The sequence below is a fragment of the Megascapheus bottae genome, chromosome 5 (genome assembly GCF_031878675.1).
Source record: "Megascapheus bottae isolate mThoBot1 chromosome 5, mThoBot2.hap1, whole genome shotgun sequence".
In the NCBI taxonomy this organism is placed as follows: domain Eukaryota; kingdom Metazoa; phylum Chordata; class Mammalia; order Rodentia; family Geomyidae; genus Megascapheus; species Megascapheus bottae.
The window spans coordinates 3,103,848-3,123,155 of record NC_143513.1 but is presented as its reverse complement, the minus strand read 5'-3'; the positions used below and the strand labels follow the sequence as shown (position 1 = coordinate 3,123,155).

General features: G+C 44.9%; 1 protein-coding gene across 1 annotated transcript in view; it reads left to right on the top strand.

Annotated features, from left to right (window-relative positions):
- Window positions 1-19,308, top strand: part of Pkd1l1 (polycystin 1 like 1, transient receptor potential channel interacting) — a 113,447-nt gene that overhangs the window by 60,948 nt on the left and 33,191 nt on the right. Inside the window, exons 30-42 of the mRNA XM_090332985.1 lie at window positions 983-1,175; window positions 3,492-3,575; window positions 4,992-5,199; window positions 8,312-8,418; window positions 9,924-10,140; window positions 10,427-10,600; window positions 12,273-12,392; window positions 12,482-12,551; window positions 13,385-13,431; window positions 14,637-14,799; window positions 15,063-15,198; window positions 16,402-16,486; window positions 16,879-17,052. Coding sequence (XP_090189111.1) covers window positions 983-1,175; window positions 3,492-3,575; window positions 4,992-5,199; window positions 8,312-8,418; window positions 9,924-10,140; window positions 10,427-10,600; window positions 12,273-12,392; window positions 12,482-12,551; window positions 13,385-13,431; window positions 14,637-14,799; window positions 15,063-15,198; window positions 16,402-16,486; window positions 16,879-17,052 — 1,778 coding nt within the window. The remainder of the gene's footprint in view (window positions 1-982; window positions 1,176-3,491; window positions 3,576-4,991; window positions 5,200-8,311; window positions 8,419-9,923; window positions 10,141-10,426; window positions 10,601-12,272; window positions 12,393-12,481; window positions 12,552-13,384; window positions 13,432-14,636; window positions 14,800-15,062; window positions 15,199-16,401; window positions 16,487-16,878; window positions 17,053-19,308) is intronic.

Genomic DNA, 19,308 nt, shown 5'->3' with positions numbered 1-19,308 from the left:
AAGACCAGTTTGATTTCTCGGTACCACATACATAGAAAAAGCTGGAAAGGGTGCTGTGGCTCAAGTGGTAGAGCTCTAGTCTTGAGGAAAAGTCCAAGGACAATGCTCAGGCCCTGAGTTCAAGCTCCAGGACTAGAAAAAGAAGAAAAGAATTTATCAGCATAGGCAGGAACTTTCTGAACAGAGTTCCAGGTGCTCAGTAAATTGAAGGGATAACTGCATGAAACTAAAACATTTCTGTACATCCAAGGGCCTAGTTACCAAGCTAAAAAGACTACAGCATGGGAAATCTTCACAGGCTATACATCTGACTAAAGCCTCATTTCCAGAACCTAAGATGTTTAGGTTTTAGGACTGGGAGTGTGGCCAAGTTGTAGTGTGCTTGCTTAGCATGCATGAAGCCCTTGGTTCAGTTCCTCTGTACCACATAGACAGAAAAAGCCAGAAGTAGTGCTGTGGCTCAAATGGTTAAGTAGAATGTTAAGTGATTTTGCCTATATATTTATATATATATTTGTATATATATATACACACACACACGTACATGTGTATGTATACATATACATACATATGGAAAGATGGTCTGAAGCCAAATGGAAAGGTACAGGACCTGTGAGTATTTAAAGTTGGATGATGGGCTGGAGAGAAGCAGGAAGTGGCTTAAATGACAGCTGGAGATAGAGACTGAACACTGTCCAGCCTCACGGGATGGGGTGAGCCCTCTGTTCGTAGTATCAGAAGAGCCATGGAGCACAGGGGACACTGTTCCCTTTCTTGGCACCCCATTATTCCTTTGTGAAAGTCTGCATGCAGTTAATTCTCCATGGGATTGCCCCAGACAGGCTGGGAACACCTATAATCTCAGCTACTTGAGAGGTGGAGATTATGGGATCACAGTTCAAGTCCTGCCTAGGCACTAGGTTTATAAGACCTTAGCCAGTAAAAAGTTGGCCATTGTTACATTTTCTTTCTCTTTTCTTAGGAGCTAACATGGGATATTTATCCCTATTGGATGCTGATTATGACAGAAAACCTCCCAACAAGAATTTCGCTAAGGCCCTGAACTATACAGTACATTTCCAATGGCTCCAGTGCATGTTTTGGGATAAGAGAGAGTGGAAATCTGAAAGTTTCTCTCCACAACAAGGAACTTCTCCAGGAAAAGTAAACTGCAGGTATGATCATATTGGTGAGGAATTCTCTGGAACTTTTAGTAAATGACTGCATTTTGTTCTGCCTTTGGCCTATGCCTTTGCCAGGTCATGTTCTATCTCCGGAGTCATCTCAGTCCAATCCTGAGCATATATACTGTGATATGGGTCTGCATTAGAGCCTTGGGTAGGAGAGCACATCCTCACATCTTCCTGCCCTCTCCCCCCATGGCGATGGACATGTATTAGGCATAGATGCCTATCTATTGAGAGCTGAGTCCAGGGCTGGGAGCGTGACCTAGTGGTAATGTGCTCGCCTAGCATGCATGAAGCCCTGGGTTCGATTCCCCGGAACTACATGCACAGAAAAAGCCAAATGTGGTGCTTAAGTGGCAGAGCACTAGCCTTGAGCAAAAAGTGTCAGTTCCCAGGCCCTGAGTTCAAGCCCCAGGACTGGGAGGAGAGAGAGAGAAAGAGAGAGGCAGATGAGGGAGGGAGTTGAGTCCATTGGTAAGGGGTAGACACATCTATTACTTCTAGACACGCTGGTAACCTTTGAGTATGCAGGGTTCTCTGCTCTCATTACCTCTGCCATCCAACTGTGTCATCTGTAGAGATACCCTCCATCCCCTAACCCAGTGCCTGGCTTGATGGTGAGTTTCATGAAGCCAAAAACACCCTGTGTGGTCATAAATAGCCTCCCCATGAATTTCTGGTCATCTCAGTCATGTTACTAAACTGGAAAATATTTATTTTGCTACTCTTAGAGCTTGAACTCAGAGCCTGAGCATTGAACTTGGGCTTTCTCAAGGCTAGAGCTCTATCACTTAGGCCACAACATCAGTTCCCGCTTTTTCTATGTATGAAGTACCAAGGAATCAACCCAGGTCTTCATGCACGCTAGGCAAGCACTCTACCACTAGGCCATACTCCCGGCACCTAGCAAATATTTTTATTCTATGACATACCTAGCTTACTGATTTTAAAGATAGCTAGTGTGTGTGTGTGTTGGGGGGTGGGGGCTAACACCAGTAATCCCAGGAAGTGGAGACTGAGAAGATTATAGATGAAGGTCAATTCAGGCAAAATAATTCACAAGACTGCTATCTCAACCAACAAGAAGCTGGGCAATGGTGATCATGTCTGTCATCCCAGCTAGTACAGTAAATGTAAAGGAAGAATCATTGGGCTGGGAGTTTGGCCTAGTGGTAGAGTGCTTGCCTAGCATGCACAAAGATCCAGGTTCATTCCTCGGTACCACATACACAGAAAAAGCTGGAAATAGTTCTGTGGCTCAAGTGTAGAGCTCTAGCTTTGAGAAAGCTGAAGGACAGTACCCAGGCCCTGAGTTCAAGCCCCAGAACTGGCAAAAAGATAAAAAAATAAATAAATAACTCCCCTCCCCACCAAAGGGAAAAATTCTAAAAGTACAAAAATTGGAGAGGATGGGAAGTACAACTTAGAGCAAGATGATCTTATGGTATATGTATAGGGTTAAAAATAAGAAATTCAGCCAGATGTGGTGGCTCACGCCTGTAATCCAAGCTCCTCAGGAGGCTGAGATCTAAGGATTGCAGTTTGAAACCAGCCGAGGCAGAAAAGTTGGTGGGACTCTTATTGGCAATAAACTACTCAGAAAAAGCTGGAAGTGGTGCTGTGGCTCAACTGGTAGTGCACCAACCCTGAGCACAAAGAGGCTTAGGGACAACACCCAGGCCCTGAGTTCAAGCCCTAGGATCAGCAAAATAAATAAATACAAACCTTCTTCAGTCCAATTGAACCATAAGAAACTGTTTTTGTCAAATATGTCCAGTCCCATTATTTTGGAAATATCCATATAGGTTAATTGCTTTTCCGGTGTTACACCCTCTAATTATATGGCACTATTCAAACTTCCCGGTAATGGTCCAATAGTCCACTTGATATCAAATTATGCAGTAATATAATCCTTCTTTCTCTGTTACATACTACTTCCTGCTAGGCATTTTTCTAATAGCCAGGGGAACAAAAATGAATAACACATGGGTAATGATCAGGGGGAGGTAGATATTTATGGTGGTTGTTATGGTAACAGTTAACAATGACAGGGTTATTTGTAAAGCTGAAAATAAGCACTTAAGGAAAGGATTACAAGAATTGAGATGGGCTTCCTGAGTAGGGAGGATTACAGATGTGAGCCAGCCACCAGTGTCCAGCACTAACTTGGGTTTTAGATGAACTCTGTAAACTGGGCCTACATGATCAAATGATGACAATTGGAACTTCATCGCTGGCATACGGTCACACTGGAGACAGCTGCTTCTACCAAGTTTAGTATCCTAACTGGCATTTCCCTTGTAGCTACCATCGACTGGCATCATTCTCTCTCCTAAGAAACAAGCTGAACTCCAGTTTTGAAGTGAGTGACATTTCCGAGTTACAGAAGTAAGTGCACATTCTAAACCAAGACTGGGTTTTGCTTTACCACTGCCTGCTCAAGATGCCCACTGATAATTAAGCATCTGCAGGAAATCAGATTGCTTATTTTGTTTTTTGAGAGAGGGATGGATATTAGGAACTAATTTCCTTTAAAGGTTATACTAAACTGTCTGCCTATACTTACATCCACAGATAAGAGATTTATGAATGCAAGAAAGTCAACGGACATTTCTTATACTTAAGTTTAGCTTTGGAACAATGGAAACTTGATCAATTTTTTTCTTTAGTTAATTCTATGGGGATAGCACTGCCAGATCTTCCCAACCTGGTTTCTATGCATTGATACAACTAAGTTTTAACTTGCTTCTGGCTCTCGTGATATTTTCATAGTCACTCTTTTATACAGAACAGCTCTATTTAGAGTTTGAACTATGAACAAATCAAGAGCAAGATCTGGTGTACAGAAACCTTCCCTGTCTTGTTCATTAAAGATATGCATGTATGTATGTATGTGTGTATGTATGTATGTATGTATGTATGTGTGTGTATGTATGTATGTATGTATGTATGTACACATATATGTATGTGTGCGTGTGTGTGTGTGTGTGTATCTCCAGATACTGATGGCTCATGAGTGTAATTCTAACTACCCAGGAGGCTGAGATCTGAGAGACCGAGGTTCTAAGCCAGCCTGGGTAGGAAAGTTCATGAGACTTTTATGTCCAATTAACCACCTAAAAAATCAGAAGTGAAGCTGTGGCTAAAAGTGGTAGAGTGCTAGCCTTGAGCACAAAAGCTCAGGAACAGCACCCATTTCAAGCCCTGTGACTGACTCCTCCCCCCAAAAAAAAGAAATGAGAAGAAAGAAAAAAAACACAAACAACCCCCCCCCCCCAATAGATATGTGCCAGTGGCTCATACCTGTAATCCTAGCTACTCAGGAGGCTAAGGATCAGGGCCAGAAGGGGCAGGGGTTTTCTAGCACTGCTCCAAAGGGCACAGGGAAGATGGACCTACCTACCAGTCGGGAGCAGCCAGGGCCACCTACAGCGACAGGTGGGATTCAGCTGAGGCTATAGGAACCACTGCAACCTTTCCTCACTCTGTTCTGCTAGGAGGAAAGAGGAGAGGGGAAATTAGCAAGCTTACCGCTGCAACTCACCGCATAGCTGGCGTTGCTGAGTCTTCACAGGAGCAGGGAGCTGGTGTCCCAACCACATTTGGCTCATCTCTCTCAATGGAAGCTGGATCATAGACCAGGCTGTAGGGGTTAGTCACCAACCACTGGGCTGCTCGGGGTCTGCAGAGCCTTCTCCATGTAGCCTCAAACTCATATCTAAACAAGGGCTGGGTATAAGGGTGACAGGGTCAGTCTTCCGATATCTGTTTCCACGAGTTACTATTTCTCTTCCTCATTAACAGGCACCCACAGAACCTGCTTCCCAGTTTTCTTATTGTGGTCCTTGCTATTCTTTATGGATTTCTGGTTACTAAAAACAACTATGTAGATTGGCATAACAAAAAGAAAATTGGATACATTTGTCTGCAAGAAGACACGCCGCCTGGCCACCGCCTGTATGCACTTGTCATGACCACTGGCTTCCTGTCTCCAGCCCGGTTTACCTCAAAGGTAACTTGAGGCTGCTGGGGAGGTCTCTAGTGAGGCTCTAGGGTATGCGTAGGCCTGAGGAGTGCCCGGAGCGACCATTTGGTGGGGGCAGTGATGGCTCACATCTGTAATCCTAGCTACTTAGGAGACAGATCAGAGCATCACAGTTTGAAGTCAGCTGGGTGGAAAAGCTTGTGAGACTCTTGCCGGGGCCAGCCGGCAGCAAACCAGGGTTCTCAGATTGGGGTTCCTGAAATAGGGGGCAAGGACTAGGAAGAAAAAGAAGAGAGACAGACACACCGGGTCCGGGATGTCTGCAGTCCAGGTAAAGACTGCTACGTTTATTTTCCACTCCAGCTTCTTCCCTCCTTGAGACCCAGGGAACCTCCAGGTGTTACATTCATATGGTAAATCTCAGGTCATTTAAACAGAATAAGGCCAGAAAACAATAAGACAATAAAGCCATTGTCTGATGCAAATCAAGTTACAGTTTGATTCCACTCTGGCTCCCAACAGACTCTAATCTCCAATTAGACAGCAACAACCCCAAAGTGGAGGTGTGACTCAAATGGTAGAGTACCAGCTTTGTGCAAACAAGCCAAATGAGAGTGTGAGGCCCAATACTCAAGCCCCAATGCTGGCATGCTCGCAGGCTAGCGGCAATCTGATCATTCAGCTGCTCTGTCTCCTGGTCGCCATCCCAGTTTCTGAACTTGTCCATCTTTCCCCCTTCCATTCCCAATCCATAAAGGCAAAAGGGTCAACTTGTCCCCTTCTATCAGTTTAAATCCCAGCACCTTGCATCTGTACCACAGAAAGCAGCCAGCAGACATGGCTTCTATCTCAGAGACTTTGAGAACCTAGCTATACTCTTCTGAGGTCACATTGGGTCGATAACCCCACAGTCTTAAGGAAGGAAGAGATCAGAAGTATCCATACCAATCTGGTTAGGTGAACACATGGCTAGTTTGGGCATAAAGGAGCAGAAGGAGGAGGATGGGGAGTAAGAGAAATGATGGGAGAACTGAGAGGGAGACTTGTCTCAGAACTCCAGGGGAATATCTATAGCTAAGAGGGCTGTGGAAGAGGCCTGCAGGGCCCCCACACTGGAGTTAGAGCTGTGTAGGTTGGCAGATGTGTTTCCAGACACATTTAGACGATGTGATGATCCCTGATGAGAGAGAGGTGCCTCAACACTTATAACTCATCCCTCCATTTCTGGAGGCCCCATAGTTACACAGGACTGAGATGCAGAGAAGGGAGTGTGGAACCATCCAGAAACAGGGAGTGAGAGAGAGTGGGTTAACCACACAGGCTATGCTCATCATATACAAAGGGAAATGAACCATCAGGGGATCATTAAAGCTAACACACTTAACAAACTAGCAGGATTCATGATTGGGGGAAAAATAACCAGTCATTTCTACACATGGCAATAGTTTCTATTATATATCAGTGGAGACAAGAGTCTTCTCATCAGCTGGGTGCTGGTGGCTTACACCTATAATCCTACCTACTCAGGAGGCTCAGGTCTGAGGATCACAGTTCAAAGCCAGCCCTGGGCACTAAAGTCCGTGAGACTCTCATCTTTAATTAACCACCAGAAAACCAGAATTGGCACTGTGGCTCAAAGTAGTAGAGTGCTAGCCTTGAGCTGAAGAACTCAGGGACAGGTCCTAGGCCCAGAGTTCAAGCCCCACTGATGAGAAAAAGAAAAAAGAAAGAAAAAGATTCTTCTCATTAGTCATAAAATAGTGTGGTGCCTGGAAATGAACTCACGAAACACATGCCAGGCCATCATGGAGAGATCTTTCCCAGCAAGGATGAAGGATCTCAGCAAAGCTGTATTTATTCAGGCTTGGCAGCTCATCTTCCTTTACCATTTTTCCCAAATTACTTTATGGCATTAGTAAGAGTTAAATTCTATCAGTATACTCATTTCATCCATTTTTAGAGATGAAAATCCAAGACATGAAGAGGCTAAATTTAATCATTATTCTGGATTTTGTCATTTGAGCAACTGATTCTAAATTTCATGTAGTAAAGAACACAGGACAGAACAGTCAAGTCAGCTAGAGAGAGAACTGGGCAAGGATTTCCCACCACAGAGACAGATTTATTTTGAAGCTTTCATTGGTGATAGAGTGTAATCTTTGTGAGGAGATAGATTGTTAGGCTTGAGGAGACAGATTGGAGACCTTAAAATCTACCTAGACAGCTGTGTAGGCCATAAAAACCAGACAGGAGAAAGTGGCGCTGTGTGGTTCAAGTGGTAGAGTGCCAGCCTTGAGCAAAAGAAGCTTGGGGACAGAACTTGGGCCCAGAGTTCAAGCCCTGGGACAAGCAAAAATCAAAGCAACAACAACAAAAAAACAGAGAGAAACTGTTTAGTAAAATGTTCTAGGACACTAGCTGTCCTGAAAGAAGATAATATGTAATTCTTTACATTATACACATAAATTAAATTCCTGAAGCCTAAAGGCAGACAAGCAATTAAACAAAAAATCCCACCAACATTTAGTTACTATTCAAAGATATATATTTGTGGATGTGGGAGGATTTCAAAACAATACATTTCTTAAATGAAAAATTGAAACATTATACTCCATCAGAGTCATAACTTTCTTTCATCAAGGAGAGAGACAAACTCAGTCCCAAGACAAGGCAGATGTGAATGCCCGCCCACAGGCTGGCCCCACCTACAGGCTGGCTCTGCCATAGGCTGGCCCTGCCCATAGGCTGGCCCTGCCCACAGGCTGGCCCCACCATGGGGTCCAACAGTTCTCCTCCAGCATCTGTTGTTTAGGCTGATGGTGTGAGATGTCGAACTCCCTGCTCTGCTCTCTTGCCTTCTGAGTAAGAGAAATGCTGGTGAATTCCAGGTGAGGGTCTCTTGTCTGCATCAAGTATGTGGAAGGCCAGCCTTCCCAGACTCCATTTCCAAGTCCTCCTTCTGGTTCTGTCCAGAGAAGTCCTCACCCTAGAAGCCCTATCCCAGCCATGTGTCCCTCATGCCTCCCCAGAACTCCATGTTTGATGGCCTGTTGGGCAGATTTGTAGAGGGACTAGAAGCTGAAGTGTCACCTATGTGTTGGCAACACATCCTGACCTTATACCCTGTGTCTATTTTGAGGTTTTCGTTGTTTTATGTGGTAAAAATGGACTTTCAGAAACCAGAGAACTCTGCTGTCCAGAGAAGCCACTGTTCCAAGGAAATCCCCAGCACATTTTCATTCTGAGGTATCTGGTGTTTTCCAACCATAAATTTGAGAAAGGGGGCCAGCCAGAATTGGGGTACCCCAAACGAAAATAAGACAATTGTAATCACTGGTTTACAAATTGTTCTTTTAAATTTATCCTAATAGTATCTGGAATAGATGAAATTCTTTCTTTACATGAAGGAATGGGGTAGGGGGAAGACATCCAAACTTTTTATATGGTTGTTCCAATACTGGCACTTCATCTCAGAGCTTTGAGCTCTTCCTTAGCTTATTTGCTCAAGGCTAGAACTCTACTACTTGAGCCACATCTTGATGTCCAGTTTGTTTCTTCTGGGTAACAGGAAAGAGGAGTCTCTCCAATTTATCTGCCTGGAATGGCTTCAAATTGTGTTCTTCAGGTCTCAGCCTCATCGCTGAGTGGCTAGGATTGCAGGAGTGAAGCTGCCAGTGTCTGGTTTAAGCAGGCATTGATTTCATGGGCCAGAAACACAGTATTTCTGTCATTAAATCTGATTAAATTAATTAGTATTGTCCTAGATTTGGCAGAGCAGTGACTCATTGTATGACAATGATGATGAGTTGGAGGGAAAAGGACATGTCAAGAATTAATGTCAAAGCCCCTGACATTATTAGAAAATATAAAAGTAGGCTGGGACCATGACCTGGCGCTAGAGTGCTTGCCTAGCCTGAACAAAGCCCTGGGGTTTGAATCCTAGGTACCACATACACAGAAAAAGCCAGAACTGGTACTGTGGCTCAAGTGGTAGAATGCTAGACTTGAGAAAGCTCAAGGACAGTGCCCAGGCCTGGAGTTCAAGACCCAGGACTGGCAAAAGAAAAAAAAAGAAAATACAAAAGTACTTAAGTGCCCTCCCCATCAGCCATTTCAGGAAAATTTCATTGACTTGGAGTATTATCTTAGATTAACTTCAGATTAATTCATGCCAGATACGAATAGATGGATTTTATTTCAGTGACTTTGGTTTAGAGAAACAGCTGTAGCTCCCTTTATCTTCCATAGTAGATTCCAGAAACAACAAACAGTACCGAATTCCATACCTACTGTTTGTTCTATACATGCATATCCAAGAAAAAGTCATTGAGGCTCAGTAGGACATTTGTAACCACTAACAATGAAACAGAGTGACTATAATATTATTCTGTAATAACATTGGTTGAAAAAGGTATGAGTTATTTATTGCTGGAATGTTCCATTTAATTCTGCTAGATGATGCTTGATAATGGGTAACTGAGACCACACAAATCAAACATGTGGGTGAGGGGGGATGATAATGACAGAGACTGAAGACCTAGAGTTCACACCAGCCATTGCTCAGTGTGGCCCACTATCCACTGGTTTTGTTCTGGGGACCACACCTGTCACTCTGCGTGGTATCGATGGACTAGCACATCCCAGCCACCCCTCCATGGGCCATCATTGCCATGTGGGTCGCACCGTGCTGGTAATGCATCCACCCCATTCTGTACAAGTAGGTGATGAGACATTGTTGTATGTGTTACCAGTGTATCTGCCCAGTTGGGCCCACTCCAGAAGATCCGCCTGTGGCATGACTGCCGGGGACATTCCCCTAGCTTGTACATCAGTCACATGATGGTGAAGGACTTGTGTTCAGGACAGGGCTGGTTCTTCCCTGCCCAGTGCTGGCTGGCTGCAAGCCGAGGTGATGGCCATGTGGAGCGGGAGCTCACCTGCCTGAGGCGTGGGCTTGGCTTCCAGAAGGTAAGTCCTAGGCCAGAGTCATTCCACAGCATATGTGATTGGAACCTAGTGTCTAATTCTTCATCTCTCATCACAGTGTTTTTCTTTAAACTGTTACCAAGTTAATTGCATTGCTTTTTGTTCTTCGTTATCTATAAAATTATCCTTATCTTAAATTTGTATGTAATAAGAGGCCAGTCAGTGCAGAAAGCCAAAACGTTGGGGGGGTCTCAGCACAGAAAATGATAAGCTATTGATTGGGATTTTACTCTGTTCATACAAATGCCTCTTGTGGTTTCTGTTTCAGCTTTTCTATTTCAAGTTCACCGAGTATCTTCAGGAATCCCACATCTGGCTCTCCATGTACAGCTGGCTTTCCTCCAGTGGTCATCTGCCTGTACCTCAGCTGGCGGTCTCCTTCTGCCTACTGTGTACCTATGCTTACCTCACTGCCCTGGTCACTTCAGGAGGACACGAGCAGGTGGAAGGCAGTGGGTTTTGCAATGGCTTCCAAATCTCACATTCATAGCCTAGACTCCTCTTGACTAAATAATTAGTAAAACTCTCTTCTGTCATCGGAGAAAAGTTTATACTGGGAGAAGTAAGCTCTGTTCCTGAAGGTTCCAAGGGTGATGTGACCAGAGATGGAGCTAGGAGGTGTCTGTAGGATGGCACCCTGGGGTAAAGAGCTCTCTACTTCAAAACCTGGAGTGGCACATATTATCGTTCCATGGGTGCTGGTAGACTTGGCTTTCTTGTGAGAATACTCATGGTGTTTTTGTTGTTGTTGTTGTTTTTTGTTGTGGGTTTTTTTTGGAAGATTAGCAAAATTTTATTTAGTAAAGCAAGGCAAAGCAAGAAGAAATAGAAAGGGAAAAAGAAGTGCCTTTTGAGATGAAAGAGAGAGGCTACTTGTAAATTTCTTAAGGGTGACAATTTATTCAGATTTTATTTTAATTTTTTTGCCAGTCTTGGGCCATGAACTTAGGGCCTGAGCACTGAACCTGGGTTTTCTCAAGGCTAGAGCTCTACCACATGAGATCCAGCACCATTTCTTGCTTTTTTCTATGGATATGGTACCGAAGAATCCAACCTGGGTCTTCACGCGTACTACGCAAGCACTCTACCACTAGGCCAAACTCCCAGGCCCTTTATTTACATTTTAAACAATTCCTCTGCCTGAGATAATGGGGAACAGTTCTTTTGCTCTGCAACTCTCTCATTGGATATAGAGAATGAATTCTGGATCATTTCAAGCAGGTAAATGGAGATAGGATTTTTCCTGAGGGTGAAAAAGAGCATGATTTTTGGACTTGAAGAAATGGCTAGACTCATTTCTGAGGATGAACTTGCAGCTATCTACAAGCCCAGCTCACCAGATTCGATGGTGGATGTGAAGTAGGGTCCAGCAAAATGGTCTGTCAGAGAAGTATGGTGACCGTTATTTGGTTGCATACTTTTGATGAATGCTATGTTGCTAGAATTTTTTAAACATGGAAAGACTCATCAAATAGAAAGACAAAATCTTTCATATACATCTAGAAAAAGTTTGGAAACTATAATAGGAACCTTGTGGTAAACTATTCCTAGAATGTAGACCAGTTGTCTAAACTGAGGCCCTGACCTTATCTTGGTGTAATAAGAATGTTAATACTAGCCAGGCACAGTAACTCACAGCTGTAATCCTAGCTTCTCAAGAGGCTGAGATCTGAAGATTGTGGTTCAAAGCCAATTAACCTCCAGAAAACCAGAAATGGCACTGTGGCTCAAGGGGTAGGGTGGTAGCCTTGACCTGAAGAGCTCAGGGACAACATTCAGGCCCAGGGGTAGAGCAGTAGCCTTGAGCTGAAGAGCTCAGGGAAAGTGCCCAGGCCCAGAGTTCAAGCCCCACGACTAACCAAAAAAAAATGTTTATTTGTCAAATTACAACCAGAATTAAGTCTTTAAAAGTGAGCATTCAGAAAACATATGTTCCATCTACAAAGATTTGTCAAAAGGGAAAATGATTTCTGGTTTTGCTAAGCCATGGAATGAAAGGGCAAAGTTTCATATGCAGTGTCCTTGTGATAAATACTTTTGAAATTCATAATAGCTATGCGTTTGGGGTTAGTTGTATTTCAGGTCACATAATTGCTACTTTTGGACTGTCACAGCCTCTTCTAGATGTTGGCTCCACTGATGTCACTCTCGGATCTATTGGCCTGAGTCTCCTGTGCACCTTCCTGGCCTCTCCAGCAGCACATCTCTTGTCACTATTCTTCAGGCTCAGCAAGGTATTGTAATTGTCTATGTGAACCTCAACTTCAGCATGGATCACCATGGCTCGTGCCACCCTCTCTGCCCAAACTTTTCACTTCTACAGGATGCTACAGGGCGTCCTCCAGCCACAGCAGGCCATTCCCTGAAAGGAGCACAGCTGGATGCACCCCAGGGTAATATACACTAAAACAGAAACTCTCCTTTGGTAGTTAGTCCTTTGGGTCAGTCTCCTAAGTAGACAGTCTATCTCCAATGTTCATTTGCTCTTTCTTTAATACACATGAGCATCATTCCATATGTTCATAATCATCTTTCCCTTAGGCTATCCATTTCTTATGTTTACCTTATAAATCTCTTTTTTAAAAAAAATGAATTTCAAAGCTAGATGGCTCATACCTGCAATCCAAACTACTCGAGGGTGAGATCTAAGAATCACAGTTCAAAACCAGCCTGGGAAGATAAACTAAAAAACTCTCATTCCCAAAAAGCCAGAGTGGAGCTGTGGCTAAAACAGTAGAGCACCAGTCTAGAGTGATTAAGCTAAAAGACAATTCCCAGGCCCTAAGTTTAAGCTCCAGTACCAGCCCCCCCCACAAATGAGTTTCATTGTATGTAAAATCCCTTTTTTCCCACATAATTTGTAAGTGCTTGTCTCACTTAATAAACTAAGCAGTTGTCTGATAGGGAGTAAATACTACAGTATTCCCTAGTTCCTGCCTTTGAGTTTTGATGCCTACTTTTAAAACATCTCATACAAGAATATTTGTCACTATTTCTGAAGGCTCTTTTTGCTTTTTTTTTCCTCACAGTGCTGTGAGGTCAGCCTCTGATTGATGAGGCCTTTGTCCCAAAAGTCTAAGTCCTCATCCCAGCCTCATCCCTCTCAGAAAAGCTCACGCTGATGGATCAGGAAGAATTATAGCCTGATGAAAATGGTGACCCTGGTAAGCCCAAAGGTATTACTGGTAGTCTAATTCATCATCATATATTTTCCTTTTCCAATCAGGCCCTAATTCCTGTGGAAGGATACCAGATGTACAGGATCCCTATAAGGTCAGTGTGTAACAACATGCAGTAGCAAATTCTCTAGCATTAACTGCTAATTAACTGCGGATTTCTCTCCCTTGGTCATGATTAAATCGGTGAAGAACAGATCCATGTACCACTATCCTATTGACTGGAGTCAGTTCTCCAGAGAGAAAGGGCTGCTTCCCAGCCATGGGCCATGAGGGCTGGGAGAGAGGTGCAGGTAAGGTCAGGGAGAAGGAGGCTCAGCCATAGATGGCTGAGCCCAGCAGAATGTGCAAAGTCCTATGTATATGTCCAGTGAAATACTGACAAGGCCTAATGGAAAGAGGCTACATGGTGACAAGACCTGGATATATGCCAGCATCTTGCAGCCTTCTGTGAGCTTGGAGGAGCTGTCCTGCAGCAGGGGTCCATTCCAGGCCTCAAATCGGCCTGTGACTTGAAGCAAGCAAAGACCACAGAACAATTTTCTTTTGTTTTAACCATGTTAGTACTGGGGCTTGAACTCAGGACCTATGTGCTACTAGCCTTTCCCTGAAGGGGGTATTCTACTATTTGAGCCATAACTCCACTTCTGACCTTTTCTGGTTATTTGAACATAAGAGTCCCACAGACTTCACTGCCTTGGCTGGCTTTGAACCATGGTCCTCAAATCTCAGCCTCCTGAGTAACTAGGATTATAGGCATCAGCCACTGGTGCCTGGCTGTAGTATCAGAACTGCTGCATCAGAGTGGGCTTTTGCTGGTTTGGATCTGTATTAGCACCCCTCTTAGCATTGAGGGGCTTCCTTTCTGTGTGGGATGCCTGATCACCTGTACTTTCCAGCTTCTCACTCCTGCTTTGCAGTTTCATAGTCCCTGGTCTGGGGATGACACTCAGAATGCACTGTGTCTCATATCCTCTAATATCTACTGGTGTTCTGATCTCCTGGCCTTCCAACCCTTTGCTCACTCTGCTGCCCTTGACTGCCCTATCTAGAGAGTAGGAGCCCATCAGTCTGACTGCATGCAGCTGCCCATAGGCTGCCTGCATTGCCCCACACACATCCTATGGGAATATGACCTCTAGGAGGGACTTTATTTCCTCCATCACAATTCACTTGGAACCTGAACTTGACCAGGTCCACACCTGGCTGTGCCTTTTCTCTGAGATGGCTGCAAAGAATATCAGTCAAAAAGGCCTAACTCTCCATAGAGGCATTAACCTTGGCTTCACCTTGTTATTCTAGCATCCTGCACCAGTCATTCCTTCTGGAAGTGACCTGATGTGGAGGAAGAGAGGAAATGACAGTGGTGTAGCTGGTACAATCCTGGAATTGGAGGCCTGTGAAGTGGGCCATTATGAGACAGCCCTGAGGGAGAAAAACCACCCCGAGCCTGCCCCACGACGAGGTGATGTTCACGTGGATTGCAGAAGTCCAGCATCCACCTGTGGCATTTGGGAGGCATGGGCTCAGAGGATCGTGTGGCTGGACAGAATTGGCTAATTGTCACTAAAAACTTTAGTCTCATCTGAAAAAAAAAATAAGACAGACACAAACCCATTTGAAAACATGTCAGGTTTTCTAAAGCTTTGGTAACCATACAGCTCAATTCATGCTGAGGAGAGGTGACTAGATATGTTAACCCAGTTGTCTCTGCTTGTTCTACCTTAGCTCCCATCTCAGGTTTTGAAGGATTTATGACCCAGAGGTCTAAGGCCTACCTGCCTTGGCTGAGCTCTGCAGGCTGGATCATCTGTGGGTTGCTTTCCCTGGCCTGTGGTACGGGGACAGGATTCCTTGGCTATAGGTGAGCCATTGAAGTTTACAAATATCCTCAGGTTGTTTGGTGGAGGTCTGGCACTTGTGAGAAGATTGTGTTTCTGGAAACTTCCAAAATACATATTCCAGAAGTCACCATTGTTACTCCCCACCACACACACCTGCTGTGGGTGAAGAGAATCTTATGTAAATCTCAGCTGGTCACTGCTCCACCCAGCTCTTCAATAGCAACCAGGCATGAATGAATCCAGGGTATAAGATCAGAAGCTGGCTGGGTGTCAGTGGCTCATGTCTGTAACCCTAGCTAATTGGGAGGCTTGGATCAGAGGATCCTGGTTCAAAGCCAGCCCAGGCAGGAAAGTCTATGAGACTCTTATCTTCAGTTAACCAGAAAAAGCCAGAAATGGAGTGGTGGCTCAAGTAGTAAGCACTAGCCTTGAACACAGTAGCTCAAGGATAACAATTAGTCCCTGAGTTCAAGCTCCAGGACTGGGACACACACACACACACACACACACACACACACACACACACACACACACACACACGAACCACAGCAAGACCTATACCAAGAAGGGAAGGACCCTCATGTGGTCCTTGAGTGGAAAATTTCCTGCAAGACAGGGAGACAGGGGCTATCCTTCAGAGATTCCATGTAACCCTATTCCACAATATCTCTTAGTCTGGCTCGGGCCACTATTGGAGACCCCAGGGTCACTTTGTGTGGTGTCTAGACCACAGGAGAGTAGTTACCACACAACCTTTTTCTTTCTGACAGTCTCCCTTCTCCCAACTACACATTTTGAGCCACTCTGCTAGGACAGACTAGATACTTGAGCCCTCTCCATCCCTCAGTTTACTCATTTGTAAGACAGAGACACTCAGTGCACTTGCTCCATGGGAGTTGGGGGACCAGATGACAGTGTAGAAAGAGTATAGCCAGTTCTGCCACCTGCAGCCATCTTCCCCTGCCCTGTCCTCACTCAGTAGTGTCTTTGCATCAGGCAGCTTCAGAGAGGGTGACACTCAGGAGGGACTTTCCTCTCTTGGGCAGAAGGGCATGGTGCCTGCATGTGGAAGCACCCCTTCCCTGGCTGTATTCCTACTCCCCAACCCCTGGCTTCCAGCGTGAGGGGACCCACATTTTCAAATTTCCTCTCTACTAAAGTGGTAGAACACAGGGCCACTTGCTCCCTCCAGGGTGCTCACAGAACTGCTCTTTCCTGGGCAGCTTCGTCCCAGCACAGTGTGTGCAGTGGCTGTGCCTGCTGAGCCTCTCTGTGATCTGCTGTGCGTTTGTTACCCAGCCATTCATGGTAAGACAGCTTTCCAAGGCTGAGAGGCCTCTGCTGAGCAGGGTCCCCAGATGGGAGGGAAATGGTGGTTGTGTGTTGCTCCTGCCTTGCTTTTCTTGGTAGTTTGTGTTAAGACATAATGAGAAACCTGGGAACTTAGACTTGTGCTAAGCTCCAGGTAAACCTGCTACTCATCTTTCTAAAAGCCTAGGGGAATAAATCACTCCTGTGGCTCAGAGCATGGAAATCTTAAGCCAGGCCACACATGATGAGTAAGTGGCCCAGAACCCAAAGGTGGTGGCCACTGGTGTCTGATCAGACCACATGGAACTGGATGGGACCTACCGGCTACAAGAGACCAGGAAGACACCAATGTGCCTCCAGTGACGGTTGGTGTAATCTTCTTTCTCCAGATCTGCTGTATGGCACTGGCTTTTGCCTGGAAAAGAAAAGATGACAAGGAATTTTTCACTGAATCCTTATGTGAGGCAACAAGGAGTGTGGCTTTGGAATTGGGAGTGGGCTTAGGAGCCCAGCCTGCCTGCACGCCTAGAAGGGCCTCTATCTGGGCAGAGGAGGCAGAAAAGGTGAGGTTCTGTTTCCTCAGGTGAATTGCATGCTGGACAGCTGGCTTTCTGGCATGTCTGCCAATTGGAATTTAAGCTTTGAATTCAAATTTCGTTCTATTTTCTTTTTTTCCTCCTCCCCTCCTTTTTTAAATGCCAGTCTCAGTGTTTGAATTCAGAGCCTGAGTGCTGTCCCTGAGACTCTGTGCTCAAGGCTAGGGCTTTACCACTTGAGCCACAAGGCTACTTTCAGCTTTGAGTGGTTTATTGGAGACAAGAATCTCATTTGCCTGGGCTGGCTTCAAACTGTCTCCTCAGATCTCAGCTTTCCTTTCCTTCCTTCCCTCCCTCCCTCCCCCTCCCTCTTTCTTTCTTTCGTTCTTTCTTTCTTTCCTTCTTCCTTTCTTCCTTTCTTCCCATCTTCAGGCTTGAATTCAGGGCCCAGGCACTGTCCCTAGTGCTCTGAGCCATAGCACCACTTCCATATTTCAAGTTGCTGTGCATCTTCATGTGCATCTATTATGCCAATTGCAGGGAAGTCAGAGTCTCAAGAACATATATACATTTTTAAAACACTAAAGTAACTGAGAAATATATCTGGCCATGATTCTAGAGAAAAATTCTCCTAAAAATTTGGCTATTTGAGCTGCAGGACCCATATACAATGTACCTCTTCCTTCCTTTTTTCCTTCCATCTTCCCTCCCCCCCATACCCTTTCTCCTTCCCATCTCTCTCCTTTTTCTATCTCTCCTTCCTTTTCTTCTTCCCCTTCCTCTCCTTTCTCCTACCTCTCTCCCTCTGTTCCTCCCTCCCTTCCGCCTGTTTTATTCACAGCATTCTCCTGTATGAGCAAGGCGTTGTAGCCACCATAAAGATGCTCACACCTTCTTGCTCACGTGTAGGTGAAGTACAGGCATGGTATGCAGCCTTTGTGCTGAGTGTAGCTGTAACCAGAAACACAGCTGCCAGAACTGGTCAGAACTGGTCTCTCCCTCGTCATCTCCTCCCCTCCTCTCAGAAGAGCCCCTGGGAACCAACAGGCCACATGACTCCACACACCTGTGTCAAAGGACCTGTCCATGGCTCCTCTGTACCCCAAGTCTGACCTCACCAAACTCCCCCCTCCCTGCTGAGAGAGGGCCTGGCTCCAATGAGCCTGTGCTGTGAGTCATGTACACATTCTTCACATTGATGAATCACCCAGGGTTTATAAGCTCTAGTGAAGTAGATACGTCATTTCATACCCATTTTACTTTTATTATTTTTTAATTTTAATTTTTAAATTGTTATTGTAAAGGTGATGTACAGAGGGATTACAGTTACATAAGTCAAGTAAGGAGTACATTTCTTTTTGAACAATATCACCCCTTCCCTCCTCTCCCAGGTTTTTTCCTCCTATCCCCACCCACTAGTTATACAGTTCATTTTCAGCAGTGTCTAGTGGGTACCACTGCTGTATTTGTTCACTCTTTGTCCCTCCATGTCTGTGCCCCCACTTACCCTCCCAAAGACAAACACACAAGAAAAAAATAAAAGGAAACAACAACAAAGAAAAAAATCCTCTTGTTTCCATTTCCTGGAGTTCATTTTGATAAATATTATTATACGATCAGAGGCACATAAGCAGTGCAACTTTGTGTCGGTACCATAAAAACATATTTTATTTTATCTTTTTGTGCCAGTCCTGGGACTTGAACTCCGAACCTGAACACTGTCTGTCCCTGAGCTTCTTTTACTCAATGCTAGTGCTCTCCTACTTGAAGCAAGCTCCACTTCCAGCTTTTTTTTTTTTTTTTAGTTTATTGGAGATTTGAGTCTTATTGAGATTTGCCTGAGCTGGCTTCAAATCACAATCCTCAGATCTCAGCCTCCTGAGTTGCTAGGATTACAGGTGTGAGTCACCAGTGCCTGGTTGCACCTCCACTTTTAAAACAAGGCAATAGTGGCTCAGAGGCAGGAAGTAACCAATCCAAGGCCATATAATAGCCCAAACTTGGGTCCTTCTCACCTCTCCTCCCTCACCCCACCAGCGAGCTTTTCTGCTTTGAGCAATCACAACACTCCTTGCCTTTCAAAAATGCCATCTTTCCTTGCTACTAAAGAGGCTTACTTTCTCCTCTGCTCCTTAAGTGCAGCCAACCCCAGCTCTGCTCTTCCTCTTTTTGAAGTCACATCTTCCCTCTGAGATTCCTTCTACCAGTAGGGCTTGCTCCTATAGGCCAGGCTGGCATCTCTAAAGCCAGGCCCTGCACACAGGGCCTCTCCTTGCCTCTCCA